This window comes from Neolamprologus brichardi, chromosome 5 (genome assembly GCF_056152115.1).
Source record: "Neolamprologus brichardi isolate AB-2024 chromosome 5, ASM5615211v1, whole genome shotgun sequence".
NCBI classification, from domain to species: domain Eukaryota; kingdom Metazoa; phylum Chordata; class Actinopteri; order Cichliformes; family Cichlidae; genus Neolamprologus; species Neolamprologus brichardi.
In genome coordinates this window covers 7,447,336-7,466,192 of record NC_142108.1, presented here as the reverse complement: position 1 = coordinate 7,466,192, position 18,857 = coordinate 7,447,336, and the positions used below count along the sequence as shown (strand labels likewise).

General features: G+C 39.8%; 1 protein-coding gene across 1 annotated transcript in view; it reads left to right on the top strand.

Moving 5' to 3' along the window:
- Positions 1–2,171: 2,171 nt before the first annotated feature.
- LOC102779707 (uncharacterized) overlaps positions 2,172–18,857 on the top strand; it is a 29,202-nt gene continuing 12,516 nt past the window's right edge. Inside the window, exons 1-20 of the mRNA XM_087841192.1 lie at positions 2,172–2,325; positions 3,674–4,197; positions 4,390–4,419; positions 4,676–4,699; positions 8,669–8,823; positions 8,976–9,080; positions 9,194–9,356; positions 9,831–9,941; positions 10,060–10,188; positions 10,292–10,405; positions 10,488–10,639; positions 11,746–11,762; positions 11,874–11,999; positions 12,120–12,301; positions 16,459–16,644; positions 16,767–16,906; positions 17,079–17,239; positions 17,552–17,578; positions 17,685–17,744; positions 18,113–18,184. Of these exons, the coding sequence (XP_087697318.1) occupies positions 4,084–4,197; positions 4,390–4,419; positions 4,676–4,699; positions 8,669–8,823; positions 8,976–9,080; positions 9,194–9,356; positions 9,831–9,941; positions 10,060–10,188; positions 10,292–10,405; positions 10,488–10,639; positions 11,746–11,762; positions 11,874–11,999; positions 12,120–12,301; positions 16,459–16,644; positions 16,767–16,906; positions 17,079–17,239; positions 17,552–17,578; positions 17,685–17,744; positions 18,113–18,184 (2,068 nt within the window). The 5' untranslated portion in view covers positions 2,172–2,325; positions 3,674–4,083. The remainder of the gene's footprint in view (positions 2,326–3,673; positions 4,198–4,389; positions 4,420–4,675; positions 4,700–8,668; positions 8,824–8,975; positions 9,081–9,193; positions 9,357–9,830; positions 9,942–10,059; positions 10,189–10,291; positions 10,406–10,487; positions 10,640–11,745; positions 11,763–11,873; positions 12,000–12,119; positions 12,302–16,458; positions 16,645–16,766; positions 16,907–17,078; positions 17,240–17,551; positions 17,579–17,684; positions 17,745–18,112; positions 18,185–18,857) is intronic.

Sequence of the window (18,857 nt, the reverse complement as noted above, 5' to 3'; positions counted from 1 at the left end):
TTTTTTAACATCTTTGTCATGAAATATATACAATTATGCCTGAAGAATGTTTCAAACATTGGCTGTGGGTAAGCCTAAGAGCATAACCAGCATGTCACTGTCCCTCTCAGAGCAACCAGGAAGAGTCAATAAACAGAAAAATCAACCAATACAGGTAACCCAGCAGGAAGTGCGGTTATTGGCAAGTTGGCCTTCAAAATAAAGTCTTCTCATTTAACATTTTTTTTAACCTTTTTACTGTTCTTTATAACTTAAATGTATGTAAATGGATTATTTTAAAGCAAAAATAAATGATAAATGACATAAATGCCTTTGAGGCATCACAAACATTTTTGGACCATTATGAAGCTTCATCATCATAGTTTATTTATACAGCACTTTAAAAACGCACAAGGCTGACCAAAGTGCCGAACAACAGAAATAAAGCTTAGGCATGAGTGCATCCAGAAAAACACATTTCAGTATTCACATATGCCCGACTTGAAAAACAGTGACTCTGTCCTTTATGTACATCTGCTAAGGTGTTTTCTATCTTTCTGTCTCTCTGTCTCAGGTGGAGGTGCACAGTGTGACAGTGGACTGCACTGTGACCTCTCGTTTTGCCCACACTGTCATGACCTCCAAGCTGTTCAACAAAGCAAACTCGACACAGGAAATCTTTTTTGAAGTGGAGCTGCCCAAGACTGCTTTCATCACAAACTTCAGCATGTTAGTCTGTTTCCTCTCTAATCATTCTGACAGTTTTATAAGCCAGTCCTTCATTTCACAACTGTGCTCCAAAGCTGAATTTGTCACTATCATGCAGTCAGTTTATATGCGTCTTCTGCTTCACTCAATACTAGTGATGGGATCTCCGAGAGAACCGGCTCTTTCGGCTCCCAACCGAAAGAGCCGGCTCTTCAGGTTGTTTTGTTGCTTTAATTAATTTATTATTAACAACAATATAAAATTATGCACAAAAGGAATTACTAATGTAAAAAAATGGTTTTATTTATATATAAATATATACGGTGGCACAAGGCTCGCATGTGGAGTGAAGCGGAAAAAAGAGGGAGGAATGTTGGTTTTATTGTAAAGAAGTTACAGGAAGCGGTTGGTAAAGTGGAAGAATGGTCGTATAGGTGGGGATTCAAGTTTTCAGTTGATAAGACTAAGACAATGGTTTTTTTTACAAGGAAGAGGGTTAATGAGGACATTAAACTGAAGCTATATGGCATAGGATTAGAAAGAGTGAGGAAATTTAAATTCCTGGGGTTGTGGTTTGATGAGAGGTTGACTTGGGAAGCAAGCTAGATTTGATTCAGTATCAGGTGTTGAGACTTTGTACAGGGGCATTTAGGATGACTCCCACTGTAGCCTTGCAGGTGGAGATGGGGGAAATGCCACTAAGGCTTAGGAGGGAACAGTTTACATTGACATATTGGGCAAACTTACAGGGTCAGGGGATGGGTCACCCTACATTAGATGTACTTAGACCTTGCTGGGAGAAGAGCAGGAGGGAGTTAAAGAGCTTTGGATGGGTGGTGGGGGGAAGAGCTAGGGAACTTAAATTGGACCACTTAGACATATGTCGGCGAGTGCCGAGGCCTGCAATCCCTCCATGGATACTTCCTGAAGCAGCTGTAGATTTTTCTTCGTAGCGCCAGAAGAGTAAGGACGGGGCAGGTGGTCTAGACTCAATTATAGTTCAGGGTTTCATAGAGGGGAAGGTGGTTATATAAAATTCAAAGGGGGGTGGGAGTGAGGAGATCCACAAAAAGGAGTAGGCGAGAGGAGGTGGTGGTGTCAAGACTGAGATTTGGGCATACGGGTTCCACACTGTTCTTGATAGGGAAACATGCCTCAGGGAAATGTGATTATTGTGGAGCGGATGAAACTTTGGAGCATGTTATTTTGCAGTGTCGGAATTATACGGTAGAGAGGAGACGGTTGGTCCAAAATCTCAGTAGCATTGCTATGAAACTTGATCTTGTAGGGTTACTGCAGAAGGAGTCGGGGGATAAATGTTATCAGGCATTGTTTCAGTTTTTGAGAGAAGGAAGGTTGTTTGGGAAGATATGAAGTGGGTTGTTGTTTTTTTTTTTTTGTTTTTTTTTTAGCGTGATTTCTGTCCACACTCCATACCAGTGGTGTCGGTAATGCACCATGCAGTTGTTTGCCAACCACCAATAATACGTAAAAGAAGAAGAAGAAGAAGAAGAAGAAGAAGCAGCGGAAAAAAGTGCGAGAGAGAGCGTGAGAAAAATAAAAAAAAAATCCATTGGGAGCGGTTTCGCGTCTCTCACTTCAAAGATCTGGCTCTCCTCACTAATTCCCTTGTTTAAGGTAAGTGCCATGCACAGACCTGTATAAACGTGGCAGCATGTGTTACTGTTGCTTATTAGCCCATTATCATTGTTTATTGTAGCGGAAGATGTGAATTGCGGACTGTTTTTGCTGAGAAGTTCCAGTTAACTTCTGTTGTTGTGTATGCTTGTTTTCGCAATTACCCCGCCATATTGTGTGAAGATTTTTTCTGTTACTGTCTGTATAAGTTAACTACTGTTACGGATTCAAATATTGGGGATGGATACAGGAGGAAAACCCAAATAACCACACTGGTCCGGCCGGGTCAAGTCAAACGATGATTTAATGAACACACGCGTGGGAGATGGACACCAGACAGCATCAGATCTCAAAATGGTGGAGCCTTGATCAAACTCTTATAGCCTCTAGTGGCCCCCACCTAATCATAAAAGCCTAAACATTCACATTCTTTCTCACACAGCGCCTAAGCTACGACCTTGGCTCCCTGTTTATCTGCTCCTGCTGAGATGGGGCAGTATGCTCTGTTCTCTTCTAATCAGACAAATGAGACGATGACTTTCTGTGAACAATATTTCTTATAACTCAGCAGTATACATCATAAAACAATATCATCCATTCACAATAAATCAACAGTCTAATGTAATGCAAATCAGTTTACCAAATGTAATCGTTATCACCTTCTTCTAATTCAGGAGAATAATGCAAACTAAAACTACATAATAATTCACAATCTTTAGTTAGGGGTCTAACATGGCATAAAATAATATTATAATCCGACACTACTGAACAACATGCAGTACTTAAAGTATTATTTCATTGCTGTGGAAAGTTAGTGACTGTGTCAGCTAACATCTGCAAGTTAAAAATATGTTTTTGTCTGTTAATGTTATGTAAAGTATTGTCACAGACAAGTGAGAGCTGCGTGTCCATGCCATTCTTTCACTTCTCCTCACCATTTCCCCTGTTTTAGGGCACAACATTGGTCTGTTTCCTCTCTAATCATTCTGACAGTTTTATAGGACAGTCCTTCATTTCACAACTGTGCTCCAAAGCTGAATTTGTCACTATCATGCAGTCAGTTTATGTGCTTTACATCCCTCATGTCAATCACCATATTTGTGCCTCACGGGGAAATTGAGGGTCAGGTGTTTGTCAGAGAGGTGAAGGACAAAGAGAAAGCTAAGAAACAGTATAAGAAGGCTGTTTCCTCTGGACAGACTGCTGGACTCATCAAGTGAGTCATCCAAATGAACCAGAAAGACAGATTGTACAAATTAACTGGAGCTGTGCGATAGTCTTTTTGTTGTTGTTGTTGTTGTTGTTGTTGTGTTTTTACTTTTTTTTATTTGTTTTTATTTGGTTACAGGGCTTCTGGAAGTTTTCAGTCTCTGTCAATATGGTTGGGGAAGCCTGCAGTCAGCTGAGACTTAAGAAGTCACTTGAATGAGTGATGAAACATTTCTCCCACTGAAAACGTTACGTCCAGATGAACAGAATCAACTTTTTCAGATTTCTTTCTTGATCTTGAAACCATGGGTGTCGATTTTATTGCCACTTTGCTAAGTGTTTAAATAAGTATCGATTGGATTCACTCCCCCAAACTTCCACAAACTAGCAAATATTATCTTTGTGGTTCACAGCACCTCACAGCCTCTTGGACACTGAGCTCAGGGAGCTGGTCAATATAGGAAAACACACAGATACGTGTCCCTCCCACAGGGCACTGAGAGTTTTGCTCTGCACTGAAGTCAGCCAGTGTTCAGTCAGAGTTTGGTCATGTCTGGACTGTTGGGTGTTCGCCTGCTGCTGCTGTGGGGCTGCGCCTGCCTCTGGCTGAGCAGCTCAGCCTCGGGAGCTCTGGTCATCTCCAGGCACGATGAAGCCATACAGGTAACATCAACCACTTTTGTGATATGAAACTGAAATAACATTTTGGTATGATTTTGACGGCGTTGTCCTCAAAAAGTAGTCCTGCGATTTAATTTAAAACAAGAAAGCAAAACTTAATCGCAAACTGTGTCTGAGCTTTTTCTTACAACTTACTTCATGTATTCTCCATAATATCCTGTGTGTGTATTTCAGAAAAGAAGAGGAGCTGCCAGATCACTGCAGGTACTTGGCAAACGATTCAGATTAAAAAATAACAAGGCAGCACTAAGATCTACATTTCCATCGTATATTTATGTATTTGTCAGTTTACCAGTAGATATGTCTTAAAAAATGGTGTGATCTGTGTTATGTTGAAGTTGAGCTGATATGACGCAGTACCAGAAACTGCAGTTTAACAGTGATTTAAACCTAATGAGGTGTTTTCACTAAGACAAAGAGACTATGTGTGAACTGAATCTATCGCCCTTTTTTCTTACAGAAAAGAAGTACAAATGAAGCAATGGTAAGAAATGTATCCATTCATATTCCTGGTGATGATAATGGTGATGGGAGATAATTGATTTAATTCAGATTAACAGATCAGATTCATGGAGAGAAACCTGCTTGTTCTCGATGGGATGTGTGGATAAGCTCACAGGGACCGGAAGTGATGGCTGCCAAAAAAACTGTGATCAAAGTGTAGTGTCCGAGCTGCTCATTAATCTGCAAAGATTTCTCCTGTCTTCTATTACTTTCCCCAAATGAGCAAACTCATTATAACAGCCTCTCATTAGGGCTGTGCGATATGACCAAAATCTCATATCCCGATATAAGAATTCTATCGTCCAGATAACGATATAAATCACAAAAATTTAACATTTTCTGTAAATTCTGTGAATCTCGGGCAGCTCGACTTGCGTGAAGTGTTTCCAGCTGCGCGTCCTTTACCCGGAGTCGAGTGTCTTAACCGATGCATGAAACTATACATTTTTAGACATAAGTTGTAACGGCCGCTGTTTTCTTCGTATTTATTAGACGGCGTGCTGCGGGGAAAAGCCTGTTCTAACGTTTGAGTCTAAGGTTTATTTTTTAGCACCTGGCGGCTCTTTTTTACTTCTCATCTGTAAATAATCTGCTCTTTCACGTGATTCAGTTTATTTTGAAAAGTCCCAACAGGATCTTGAGCTTTATTGTGAAAGGTTTATGTGGAACATAAACAAGCGGATACGCGAAGGTGTTACCGTCGCTGTTGCTAACGACAACGCATAAAAACAGGCGCTTGTCCGTCAGTAGTGTGGTTATATTACATATAAGAGAAAGAGAGAACTTTAAGAAATTAATATAGCCACTACAGTCAGTGGCGTGCCAGCGGGGTGGCCTGGGGGGGTGGCCTGTGCCCCTGCAGGCCACCCCCCCCAACCAGACTGGCCACCCCAGGTGCCACCCCGAAGCTAAAACAATAAAATTCAATGAAATATCAAATGTACGATTATGTTTTCAAAGTGAAGCTCAGATATCCGATTGTAAGTGAATGCAGCATCGGCTTCTGCACTATGAGCATCATGTTAGCAAAGGAAGGAGAGCCGGCACCGCAAAAAACTATTTTTCGCAACTAGTTAACATAGCTGGACTGGCCATCGGGAATACCGGGCATTTGCCCGGTGACTTTTTTTTTTTTTTTTTTTGTAACGGCATGAACAATGACAGGTGGTGGATTGGCCAGATGCTGGCCGATGTGTAAAAATAACTCAGTTGTTTGGTGGTGGCTATGGCGGAGCTTCCACAGAGGCCAGCAGGTGGATGAGGGGAGGCAGGAGGAGGAGAGACCCGAGGCAGCCGCTGGTCTGAGTGTCAGGTGAACTGAACTTCAGGTAAGAAGTTATGACCTGCAGTCTATCTGAGTCAGATATAAACCAAGTTTAGGTGGAGTTTATTTTCGTTGTGCTGACTTTTTACAGTCAGTTACAATAACTCGTACTGCGTGCTAGCTAGTATGACGGAGTTTCTATACAGCTGGGTGGGTGCTATGATGTTATTGATAGTGAACTTTATTTTATTCATAAGGTTAGTTAGTAGAGTTGCCAACGGCTCCTTAAAAAATGGAATGGTCCCTCATTCAGAGAAAATATTACGCGTTTCATATTGAGCTGAGAAGAGACGCAGTTTGTCCCGGACTTTAGCTAGAATGGAAAAAAAGACACAAAGCTGGAGTTATTCTGTGTCTTTGCTGCACAGCTGCCTCTTCTTCTCTCATTCTCTCTCCTGTTCCTACTTTAATCATGAAACTGATCAATGATCAGCTGATCGGCTTTTCTCTCGTGTTTGTTTATCGCCCACTTTGCGCCAGAAAGAGGAAACCAGCGGATGTTCCGCTAAACAACAGCAGCACGTTTAAGCTTGATCAGCTGTTGTTAGAATTTATTTGATTTTAATTTCTAGTATCAGCTGATGTTTGCTGGAGCCACAGCTGTTAAGCTGCTGGTCACGATGTCGGTTTGGATATGTGGTGAGAGGGAAACATGAAGATGAAACCAGGAGATGTCCTTACTGAATCATCAGAGCTGAACAGGTGATGGAGAAACAGGTTTACCTTTTAGGTGACATGAATGAGTTGAAGGGAAGTTATGAACTGTTTCTGAGAGACAAATAACACCAGGATCCTTTTCTATGTAGCTGCAAGCTGTGCAGGGGCAGGTCTAGCAAAGTGTTGCCAGGGGGCAGGTAGGGCATTAACAGGGAGAGGGGGAAACAAAGAAATACTTTACTTTCTTATTCTCATTTAAAATATCTAGCTTTTATTAAATAATTATCTGAATCTTGCGAACAAAGTTTTTATCTGACGTAAAATGTATAGAAATCATACATATACCAAAAAGACTGTACATCACTGTCACAACAGCGTTTGTTTTCATTCAAAGGCTTTATGGCTTTAATACCTGGTGGGCCGGTCTCTAGTCAAAATGCCAGATTTTTTGTCCCAGTCCAGCCCTGCAGGTTATTACTGGCAGTGTCACCATGCCAGCTGACTGTATTTCATCATCAGCCAGTGTTGTTCTTTATACATCAATATTACCAAAGTTTACCATAAGGCAGCATATAAAGTATTTACTTGCTTTCAGGTTTTATTCAAATGTTAGTCTTTTCAGTTTTTTCCCCACTTTTTTCCTGTTTCAAAATCAAACACCAGTTTGTGAGAAGATTATCTTCTTTTTTTTAATAGGCAGATAAAGTTTTGCATTGGCTAATTTGCCAGTTGTATGTTAAAAATGTTTGTATTTTAATATTCAATAATGTTTTTGCCCAAAACATATATGCACTATATGTCAGTAAAAATACTATGCAAATATTGCTGTCCTTGAATGCTGAATAAACACTGACAAAGCACTGATTGTATCTCTTGTACTTTATCAACGCAGTATCTAAAAACCGTAGTGGTTAAAATCTCATTCTAATAAGCGTTAAAAGCACATTTGGTTATTAGGTTTATAGGGTTATTAATTTATGGTTAACGGTTGGTAGAATTGTTTTTAACATTATCTGCCAATTACATCTGCCACCCTTCTCCAAATCTGTGCCCCTACCTGGTCCCCCCCCCCCCCCCAACACAAATTTTCTAGACACGCCACTGACTACAGTGACCATTAGAACGATGAAAAAATATTGCCGTAAACAGTTTATTTTGCGACACCACAAAACAAACGATAGCGTAAAATGAAACGATAGATGTTTTTATATTGTCATCCGATATATATCGTTATATCGAACAGCCCTACCTCTCATTACTCTGAAATGCTTTTTTAATTCAAACACTACACTTGATATAAACTAGAGCTCATTAATGTATAAACAAACAGGAATATGTGAGTTACCAAAGGCCAGTTTGGCAAAAAAATCCCCCCAAAACAACGCTGCATCATGAAAGGAGAAAGCAAACTCCTTTAAACAGCAGGTGGACATATTAAGCTAGTCCATCCAGATGAAGGAATTCTTTGTTCACATGTATACCTATGTAAGATGTTATATGTTAATGACCCTATGCATATTCACGTAACCACAATAAAAGGAGTGCTATGGGGAACCTGGCTGAGAGTCTGACGGAGGTCAAGTGGGTGGAATGACACTTGGCTCCAGGCAGGTCTCCCTTATGCATGAGTAACCCAGAGAACTTTGGTGACTTGTGTCTTGCTTTTTGCTGTGTAGCAAATTGTCCTTAACGTTCCAGCGAATAGGTTTATGCTACAAACCTATCAGATACTAACAAGGAGTGTGTCGAGAGATTATAAATTGTACATTTATGCAACACCTGCTGCTGTTGTGAAGATCTGAGCAGAGTAACAATTGTGTTTTAAACAGCAAATAAAAGGGCAGCTCTTTTCTTATATGCTGATTCATTACACATGTGATAGTTGATTTAATTCAGATTAAAAAATCAGATTCATAGAGAGAAACCTATTTATATCTTCTTACATTTTCTTCTGTCTCTCTGTCTCAGGTGGAGGTGCACAGTGTGACAGTGGACTGCACTGTGACCTCTTGTTTTGCCCACACTGTCATGACCTCCAAGGCATTCAACAAAGCAAGCTCGTCACAGGAAATCTTTTTTGAAGTGGAGCTGCCCAAGACTGCTTTCATCACAAACTTCAGCATGTTAGTCTGTTTCCTCTCTAATCATTCTGACAGTTTTTATAGGCCAGTCCTTCATTTCACAACTGTGCTCCAAAGCTGAATTTGTCACTATCGTGGTGTCAATTTATGTGCTTTACATCCCTCATGTCTATCTCCATCTTTGTGCCTCACAGGGAAATTGAGGGTCAGGTGTATGTTGGAGAGGTGAAGGACAAAGAGAAAGCTAAGAAACAGTACGAGAAGGCTGTTTCCTTTGGACAGACTGCTGGACTCGTCAAGTGAGTCGTCCAGATGAACCAGAAACACAGATCATCTAAATTCACCGGAACAGCTCTCAGATATCTCTGCGACATTTTTGTTGTTGTTATTTTGTTTTTTGGCTTTTTTTCAGGGCTTCTGGAAGAAAGATGGAGACGTTTTCAGTCTCTGTCAATATTGCAGCTGAAAGCAACGTGACCTTTGTCCTGACATATGAGGAGCTCCTTCAGAGGAAACTGGGCCGATATGAGCTTTTGACCAGAGTCAAACCCAAAACACTGGTTCAGGACTTTCAGGTGAATCCAGGTTGCACAAACATGCAGTCAGCTGAGATTGAAGTCACTTGGATGAGTGATGAAACATTTCTCCCTCTAACAATGGGCTGTGAGGCCATTCACTGATCAGTGATCAATGGTCTTTGATAAGTGGTTGCTGATCAATGGTCATGACAATTTGCATATTAATGATCAAGGAACTGACCTCACAGCCATTCAGTGGGCTAGCTTCAGTTATTGTGCAAAGGTACTGTTTATAAGGTTGGACAAACATGCAGTCAGCTGAGACTGAAGAACTGTCTTCAATGAGTGACAAAATGTTTCTTGCACTGAAAACAGTTACATCCACACTAACAGAATCCACAAATCAACTTTTTGGGATTTCCTGACCTGGATGATTGAGCATGCATCAAGACATTTGAACCCTCATAGGGTGATTTCCTGATTTACATTAGAAATGATCTCCTGTCTCCATGTTTGCCTTTGTGGAAACAGATTGTGACAAACATCTATGAGCCTCAGGGCATTTCTTATGTTGACGCCCATGCAACCTTCCTCTCGAATGAGCTGCTCCCTCTGGTGGAGAAAACTGTCACAGACAGAAAGGTACCTTCATACAATTGATGATCATCTATAATAAACCTTCTGATTATTGCGCTGCATTTTATTGCACGGTTGAATCTCAGTTGGGATCATAATTGTGTATGTATTATTCCCTTTTCAGGCGCATATCTCCTTCTCACCAACCATGGAGCAGCAGAGGAAGTGTCCAGGTTGTGATGGAACACTTATTGATGGAGATTTTATTGTCAGCTATGACGTGAAGCGAGAGAAGAACCTTGGGGACATACAGGTCAGTGAAAGCTTCAAGTGCTGAATAAGATCAAATTGAAAAAGTGATTTATTACACCGTTGTTTTAAACTTCATTACTTTTTGGAATGTGTCTCTTCTTCAGATTGTAAATGGATACTTTGTGCACTTCTTTGCTCCTGAATTACCCAAACTCCCAAAGAATGTGGTCTTTGTAATTGATATAAGTGGATCAATGAGTGGAAGAAAGATGGAGCAGGTAAGAAGTTGTTCTGACCCCTGATGTGCTTCTAATATGTCAAAGTTCACGTGGACACACGTCATTCTCTGACTCTTTGTAGACAAAAGAAGCTATGCTGGCCATTCTTGAACAAGTCCATGAAGACGACCACTTTGCCATCATCCTGTTTGATGCTGTTATTGAAACCTGGAAGGATTCACTTACCAAAGCAACAAAGGAAAACATAATTGAAGCCATGAATTACATCAGAAGTAGGGGTGGGTTTTTATAATCGATTTATCGATTAAAATCGATTCTGGCTTGGATTACGTAAAATCGATTCATTAAAATCCTGAATCGATTTTTTAATATAAATTTATTTTGCCTGAAATGCCAGAATCTCAGGTGAAATCTCACAAAATTTCAACAACCACCAAACAGCTAAAACAGTAAATGAGAGCAGGAACACGGATTCTGCACAAAGACTTAAACACACAGCGCAGCCCGCGGATCAGAATCAGTTAGATGTCGAATTTCTCACAGTTTGGGCTGAAAGCCGACAGCCCGCTGATTCTGATCTGACGGCGGGTCTGCGCTTTGTGTTCACGCCCTTTATGCGCTGATTCTAAAGCTGTTAGTTTGATGTCTCTCCAAACAATATTGACCGAACCAGCAGCAAAAGAGGATCCAAACTACGCTTCACATAAACATCGTCAAGTATTCACTCTTACTTTCTTTCTCTCTCTCTCTCTCTCTCTCTCTCTCTCTCTCTCTCTCTCTCTCTCTCTCTCTCTCTCTCATTCGCTTGCTTGTTACACAAGTCTACCGTTGTTTACAGCGCTATCGGCCGACTTTTTTTTTTTCTGTTTTATATACTTCCGAAAAGAAAACCTAATTTCTGCCGTTCAATGCTGAACAAATTTAAACTTTTTAAAATTATGCAAAATGCAAAATGCTTAGCCGTGTCTCTAATAAAACCGCTGTAACTTCAGAGGTAATGTTCATGTGTTGATTAATGGTTTTCTTTCGTTTTTGATGTACTGCAGAATATTTTTATAAAATCCAGGCCAGGAAAAATCACCTTCATGTGTTTCTGTGTTTTATCTTCCGCTACTTTGACACAAAGGCATCTGCTGTGACGCTCACACCTCTGATAAAGTCTTGCGTGTGTCAGCTTCCTTTTTATAGATACAAAAATATGTAAACGTACTAATCAGAATTATAATATTTCTGACTGTCAAAATTTCCCATATTCAAATCGAAGTGAATCGAATCGAATCGAATTAAATCGAATCGTGGATCGAATCGATTCTGGACCTTGTGAATCGGAATTGAATCGATTCTAAAAATCAGTGACGATACCCAGCCCTAATCAGAAGAATACATAGCAGAGGAGGTAAGAAATACAAAAAAACAAGTAAACAAAACAAAAAAAAACAAACACCTAACAGCACAAAAACATTAATAGTTTATGCATTTTAAAACATAAATTGTGTTTTTCTTTTAGCAACCAATATTAATGATGCAGTGTTGACCGCTGTAAACATGCTGGTCAAAGACAGACAGATGGAGAGGCTACCAGAGAGAAGTGCAGATATGATCATATTACTGACTGATGGAATGCCAAATGAGGGTAAGTATGTAGAGTGCAAATATACCGTAGGCTAGATTATGTTTGTTCAGCATTCAACATTTAACATTACATTGCATTTAGCATTTTTTTTCTTTATGTGTTGCATGCATGCATTTGTAGGAGAGAGCAATATTGGCAAGATCCAGGAGAATGTGCGTACAGCTATTGGGGGAAAAATGTCTCTGTACTGTCTTGGATTTGGAAATGATGTGGATTATTCCTTCCTGGATGTGATGAGCAGGCAAAACAAAGGCCTGGCTCGCAGAATCTTTGAAGCTTCAGATGCTGCTGCTCAGCTCCAGGTGCGAGTTCCTCTTCCACACTAATCTGTGTAGCTGCCTTATTTAGAAACCTTTAGATAATAACTTCTTCCACAGTGTAACCTCGTGTGCTTTATCCAAGCATACTTTCTGCTAAATCACCTGCAAATTATAATTATAATAAATGCAGCCTGTTTGTAGCTTTGGAAACCAGGATCACTGAGTTGGAGTCCCAGCTCCAGACCCTTGATATTCCTGCAGCTAACCAGAGCCCTGTAGTCCATGTGGGCAACGATAGCTTGGCCATCCAGCCCCCCAGCAGCTTGTACAGAGCAGCCAATAAATCAGGCCAGCTGGGTAACAGTAAGCAGGAAGTCCATAATGTCCTGTTCACCAAGCCATAGTTTGAATTATTTTTCCTTTGTTGACTTTGGGTGGGTGGATTGATCCAAATATTGATAATCTTACAAACACCAGTGGTGTTATCAGATTGATGTTTTACTTTGTTTCTTCACTTTACGTCAAGTGTGTTGCATCTGAAAGCAAACACCCTCCTCTTCCTTGCCCTGCTGTGTTTAGTTGTCCTGTGAGCGAAAAGCAGCTACATGCTGCAGTGAGTGAAAAACCGTAGCATCTCATAAAAGTACTTTACAGTTGTAGAGGGTAACACTACAAACAGTGATGTGTGTTTCAAGGAAATCCTCTATTGTAGCAACAAACCAACTTATAAAAAAACATGAAAAAGAGAGCAGTGTCTCTTTTTCTATTTTTAAATTCGTCTGAGAGACCCATCGCACAGAGACAGAACCCACTGTCACAGTCCTTTCAGTGAGGCAAAGCTTAACCTGGTAGCCCATATAGTGGCCAAAGGATTGCTTTAGTCATAGCAGATGAATTACTTATAAATTATATAAAATCATTCAGATAATATATACAGCTCACAACAACACAGACAGTAGTGATGGGATTTCCGGCTCTTTTTAGAGAACTGGCTCTTTCGGCTCGACTCACTAAAAAGAGTCGGCTCTTTCAGCTCCGAACCGGCTCTTTCAGCTCCGAACCGGCTCTTCAGGTTGTTTTGTTGCTTTAATTAATTTATTATTAACAATAATATAAAATTATGCACAAAAGGGATTACTAATGTAAAAAAAAGTGGTTTTATATATATATGTTTATATATAAATATATGCGGTGGCCCCCAGAGACAAAACATTTACAAACTCCAAAAAGCACATACAAATTCTAATGCGCATTTCTAGCATTAACTGAACTTCCAAAACAGAGCTACCTAGATCACTTAAATTACACAATTGAAAGCATATGTGTATTGTTTGTGTATTCATACACAAGCACTCATATCAATCAATCAAGGCTTTATTCGCCACATGCAGGTTGCCCTGCTGTGAAATAGGCCCCCCCCCCCGCCCCCCGACCTTACACACACAACACAGACATCACATGGGGATACAGGTCGGAGATCGGTAGCGTTACAGAAAAAACACTGAAATATACACTACAATGGGAAAGTACAAGAGGAAAAAAAGAGACCTCCACTCATGCTGGGCTCCTGGGAGGACAGCATGAGAACAGGAAACAAAAAAACTCCTCTGCACAAAAAAGCACAAATGTCCACAGCACAACATTATGGAACATGTGACAAGCCACAGGGTTGGGTGGGGGGGTGAGGAGTAATCCGAAGCAAACACAGCAGCCATCCTGCCCAGCGCTACCATTCCAGCGTGGGCTCAGACCCGCCGTGTTCCCAGGAGGGAACAAGCATCGAAGGCGTTTGGAAAGAGAGGGGGAATGAGTGTGTGCATATCAGTGTATATGTATGTGTGTGCGTGTCCAGAGTTCAGATGAGACAGTGTCCTTCGCCCTGCTAGGCTAAGTAAACAGTCTTCCAGCCAAGCTAGGTGGCCTTGCATGGAATGGGAAGGAACAGTCTAAACACAGTCGTTATCAGGGTGTTTTTGTTCGGCTCCAGCCTTGCGACCGCAGCTGGCGCCAAAAGGGTATCCGCATGAAGTGATGGTGCTTTTTACTTTAGTGCGAACAGCTCATATGAATTTCAAAGCAGTTCTAACAGTTCAACACTGGTCACTCAATCTCTCGTTGGAGAGCCGCGAGCTTCGCCATGATGTTATCAAACTTGCGCTCTGTGATGTTGTCATTCTTGTGCTCAAAGAGCCGATTCTGAGAACTCACGACCACAGTGAGCCTCCCCAAGATGTAATCCAATTTGCGCTCAGAGATCTTATTCCAAGTGAGCCATATATATTCAAATAATTTAAAAAAAAAAAGTTCATTTACCTGTTACTACCACACACCAAATCCGGTCGTTGGTACTTGCTGGCTTGTGTAGCCACTAGGTAACAAAAGCTCAACACTGCGCCTAGCATCCTGGAGCACTTCTGTTGTGTTTTGTACGTGCTTCGGAGTTTGTACGTGTTTTGGAGTTTTTACGTGTTTTGGAGTTTGTACGTGCTTCGGAGTTTGTACGTGCTTTGTCTCTAGGGGCCACCGTAAATATACTTTTATTTATTCACTCCACATAAAATGTAATAAATAAATCGTATAATACAAAAACCAACTATTTACATTTCAACTTTTAACTATTTAAATTTTCAGCTTTTTCCTTTTACAAATTTAAAGTGAAACAACACAAAACACTGCAAACCACAACACAATTAAATATAAATTATAATATGAAAACAAAAAGAACATGCATATTCTCTGTCATATGGGCCTGCATGAATAAACTTTCTGAATCCTTTATCATCCGCAACTGAAAATAGTTGTGGATGATTACTATACCTTTCTAACGTGACATTGTTGTCCCTGGCTCTCTTTCTCTCTCTCCCTCCCGCTCTGTTCCTGTGCTACTGAGTGTAACTACCCCTTGATCTTTTGACTTCAGTAATCACTTCCTCCAAACCATCAGTGTGTCTTTAAGACCCCATTTCTAAAAGACTCCTTAAATAAATCCTACCATCAATTAAGGCTTCAATCTTAAATATGGTCAAGCTATCTCTATTGATAGGTGCAGACTTTGAAGCTGGCAGTAATGAAGCCATTGGTCAAAAAGCCATCTCTTGACTCAAATGTCTAAGCAAATTAGAGGCCAATCTCCAACCTTATTTTTATCTCAAAAACTCTTGAAATAGTAGTTGTCAAAAAACATAAACTGATCATCTGCAGCGAAATTGGTCAGCTTTAAGAGCTCATCACTGTACAGAAATGGCATTAGTGAAGGCTACAAGTGACCTTCTTATGCCCTTTGACATTGGGCTCATCTCCATGTTTGTCTTGCCAGACCTCAGTGCAGTGTTTGATACTGCTGACCATATTTAATTACAGTGATTAGAGTATGCGGTAGGTATTAAACATACTGCACTGCAGTGGTTCAAATTAAGTCTATCTAATAGACTCTAATTTGGTCATGTAAATGGGGACTCCTCTTCACAAACAAAGATTCATTATGGAGTTCCACAGGGTTCAGTGCTAGGACCAATTTTGTTTACATTATAGATGCTTCCCTTAAGCAGTAAAATAAGAAGGCATAGCATACTTTTTCATTTCCATGCAGATGATACCCAGCTTTATCTATCAACACACTATCACACACTAATTACTTAAACTGCAGAAAAGTCCGAAAGCCATATTGAACAAATATGCAGGACTGTTTTCTTGCATCTGTGCAATATCTCTGAAATTTCAAAAATCCCGTTTCAGAATAATGTTGAAAAACTAGTTCATGCATTTCTAACTTCTAAAAAATTATCTAAAAGACTTCAGTTGATCCAAAATGTTTCTCTGGTACTGGCTTCTCTTTATTGGCTCCCTGTTACATCACATACAAGCTCTTAAATACTCAGGCCCCGCCTTCTCTTAAAGACCTCATAGTAATTTAGCACCTCAGTAGAGCACTTAGAGCTCTCTTACTTGTGGTTCCTAGGTTATTTAAAAGTAGAATGGGAGGCTGAACCTTCTGCTTTCAGGCCCCTTTTCTGTGGGTTCGATTTCTGGCGCCAGACAGACATTGTCATTTTTTCTTTGATTTCATGTTTGGTACATCTTCATTTAAAGTACTGCAGTTATGCCATATTCCTATGAATTATGTAGTCAACATTTCATGCTAAATTTAAAACAGAAAATTGGAATAAGCAAAAGTGATGAAGTGTGTGTATTTATTTCAGGGTTTCTACGACGAAGTGGCCAGCCCTCTACTTTTAGAGGTGGACATGCACTATCCTGACAATGCAGTGGATTCTCTGACCACCAGCCACTTTAGCCACTTGTTTAATGGCACAGAGATTGTTGTGGCTGGTCATTTAATTGACAACAACCTTGACAACTTCCTGGTGGAAGTGGTTGGACAGGGGGTGAGGAAAAAAAAAGAAAAACACAAGAAATGGCAGAAACATTGAGATATTGAGTAGACATAGCCTATATTTATTTGTTTTACTCTGGTTTATATGGATTTGATCTTTTGTTTCTCCTGTAGCTTGAAGAAGACTTCAGAGTCCAGGGTCAAGTCAGTGCCACATACTGGGATGTTTTTTACCCAGACGAGGAGTACATCTTTGGAGATTTTACCGAGCGGTTGTGGGCCTACCTCACTATCCAGCAGTTGCTGGACAAGAGGTCAGTTTAAATCAGTTCAGTTCGGCTGCTAAGGCACATTGTTCTCATAATAAATATGGGATGATATATAGTCTTTGATGACACTTGTTCTTTTACCAGGACGCTCATTTTAATCATTGGATGTTCTTTTAAAGATTTCCCTGTAGTAATACATTTATTTTCCTTCTGGCAGCAAGAGCGGTACACCAGATGAGAAAGCCAACACAACAGCCAAGGCCCTGGATATGTCCCTGCAGTACAGCTTTGTCACCCCTCTCACATCCATGGTTGTTACCAAGCCCGAAACCGAAGACTCAACAAGCAGCCCTCTTATTGCTGACAAGCTGACTGAAGGTACCTGGAGAAAACAGTTTAAAAATGTAAAACACTGGACTGGCTTTTCTTAAAGAGACAAAAACTATATTGACCGATGAATCGGAGGGGTATGTGTGTTTATGTGTGTGGTTGTGTGTGTTTGTCAAGTGTGACTTTGAAATGGCTGCAGTCAAGCTTTACCACAAAAAGCAAAGCATGGCTGCAGCTCATTCATAAAGAGAACTGGTGACTGAGTTTACATTTTCCACATATTATTCCTCTTTAGTGAAGTATACCAGCAGAAGCTGGAGCTCCAGTTTAAAACTGTTATCTGTCTGTTTTTTCTCACAGAGCAAAGACAGCAGGCTGAAAAAAATAGTAAGTGCTTCTTCTTTTGTTTTTGATAAATCACAAAAAAGATTTACGGGACAAAGCCAATTTGTTGTATTCATGTTAATTTGGATTTTATTCTCCCTGTTCAAAGCATATAATTATATACCTGCGCAGCCGCATCCACGGCATTACCAGCCAGCATCCACAAATGGTAAGTACATCATATACAGTTCAGATAGGATAGATTGTGCTCCAGCTATGATGTCTGACTTTGCTGATATTTACAGATCTGCATTAAGAGGCACAGTTAATTCGATAAAATGCCATGGCATCTTTCACAAACATAGGAGGACTTGGTGATTGCTTCACTTTAAATTTGGTGCCACTTTAAATTATTGCTAATTATTATTTCAAGTCCTGCTGCACTAACTGGTCCAAAGATGTGTGGAAATGCTCTTCATTTCTCTCAGATAATGAATATCTGTATGTTTTTTACGATAAATCACAAAAAAGATTTATGGGACAAAGTCAATTTGTTGTATTCTTGTTGATTTGGATTTTTGTTCTCCTTGTTCAAAGAATATGATTATGATGATTCTACACTCGTGCGGTCGTATTCATGGGATTACTATCTAGGATTGAATGGTTTTGGTAAGTACATCATATACAGTTCTGATAGAGTTATCTATACTCAATTTCTATCTTCAAGATGGCTCTTTATTGCTTTATTGCCTTGTTTTTCAATATTTATTACTCTTTTTTATTTTGTTTTTCTTCAGATTGCAAATGGATTTAATCATATTTTATCTGGTTTATAGGCCTCTTTTCTTTTATTTCCCTAAATAGATGCTAAAAATGACAACCTCAAAAATGCATGTAACCTATTATTAGAATCAATTGTCTTCCCGCAAAATGTAAAAGAACCCACCCATCACTGTAATCACACTCAAGATCTTGTTCTGACATATGGCATAGACATTGAACATAACAGTATTCCCTGAAAACCCTCTTTTGTCTGATCACTTTATAATAACATTTACATTTACAATAAAGGATTACACAGAAGTGGGGAATACATTTCATTGTAAAAGACTTTCTGCTGTAACCGTCTGTCTGTTGTAAATAACTTTAAGTGTTAATTCCTCCACCTTCTTCTACCTGAACTCTCCCATAATTCAAAACAAGCAAATTTTATTAATATAGCGCCAAATCAAAGTTATAATTTAGTTTGTTTTACAGGATTTTTCACAATATGAAAATACTTTTTAAAAATCGTATGATTCTTAAAAAGTGAAAACCCCAGTTTCTTAAAAATCATGGTTAA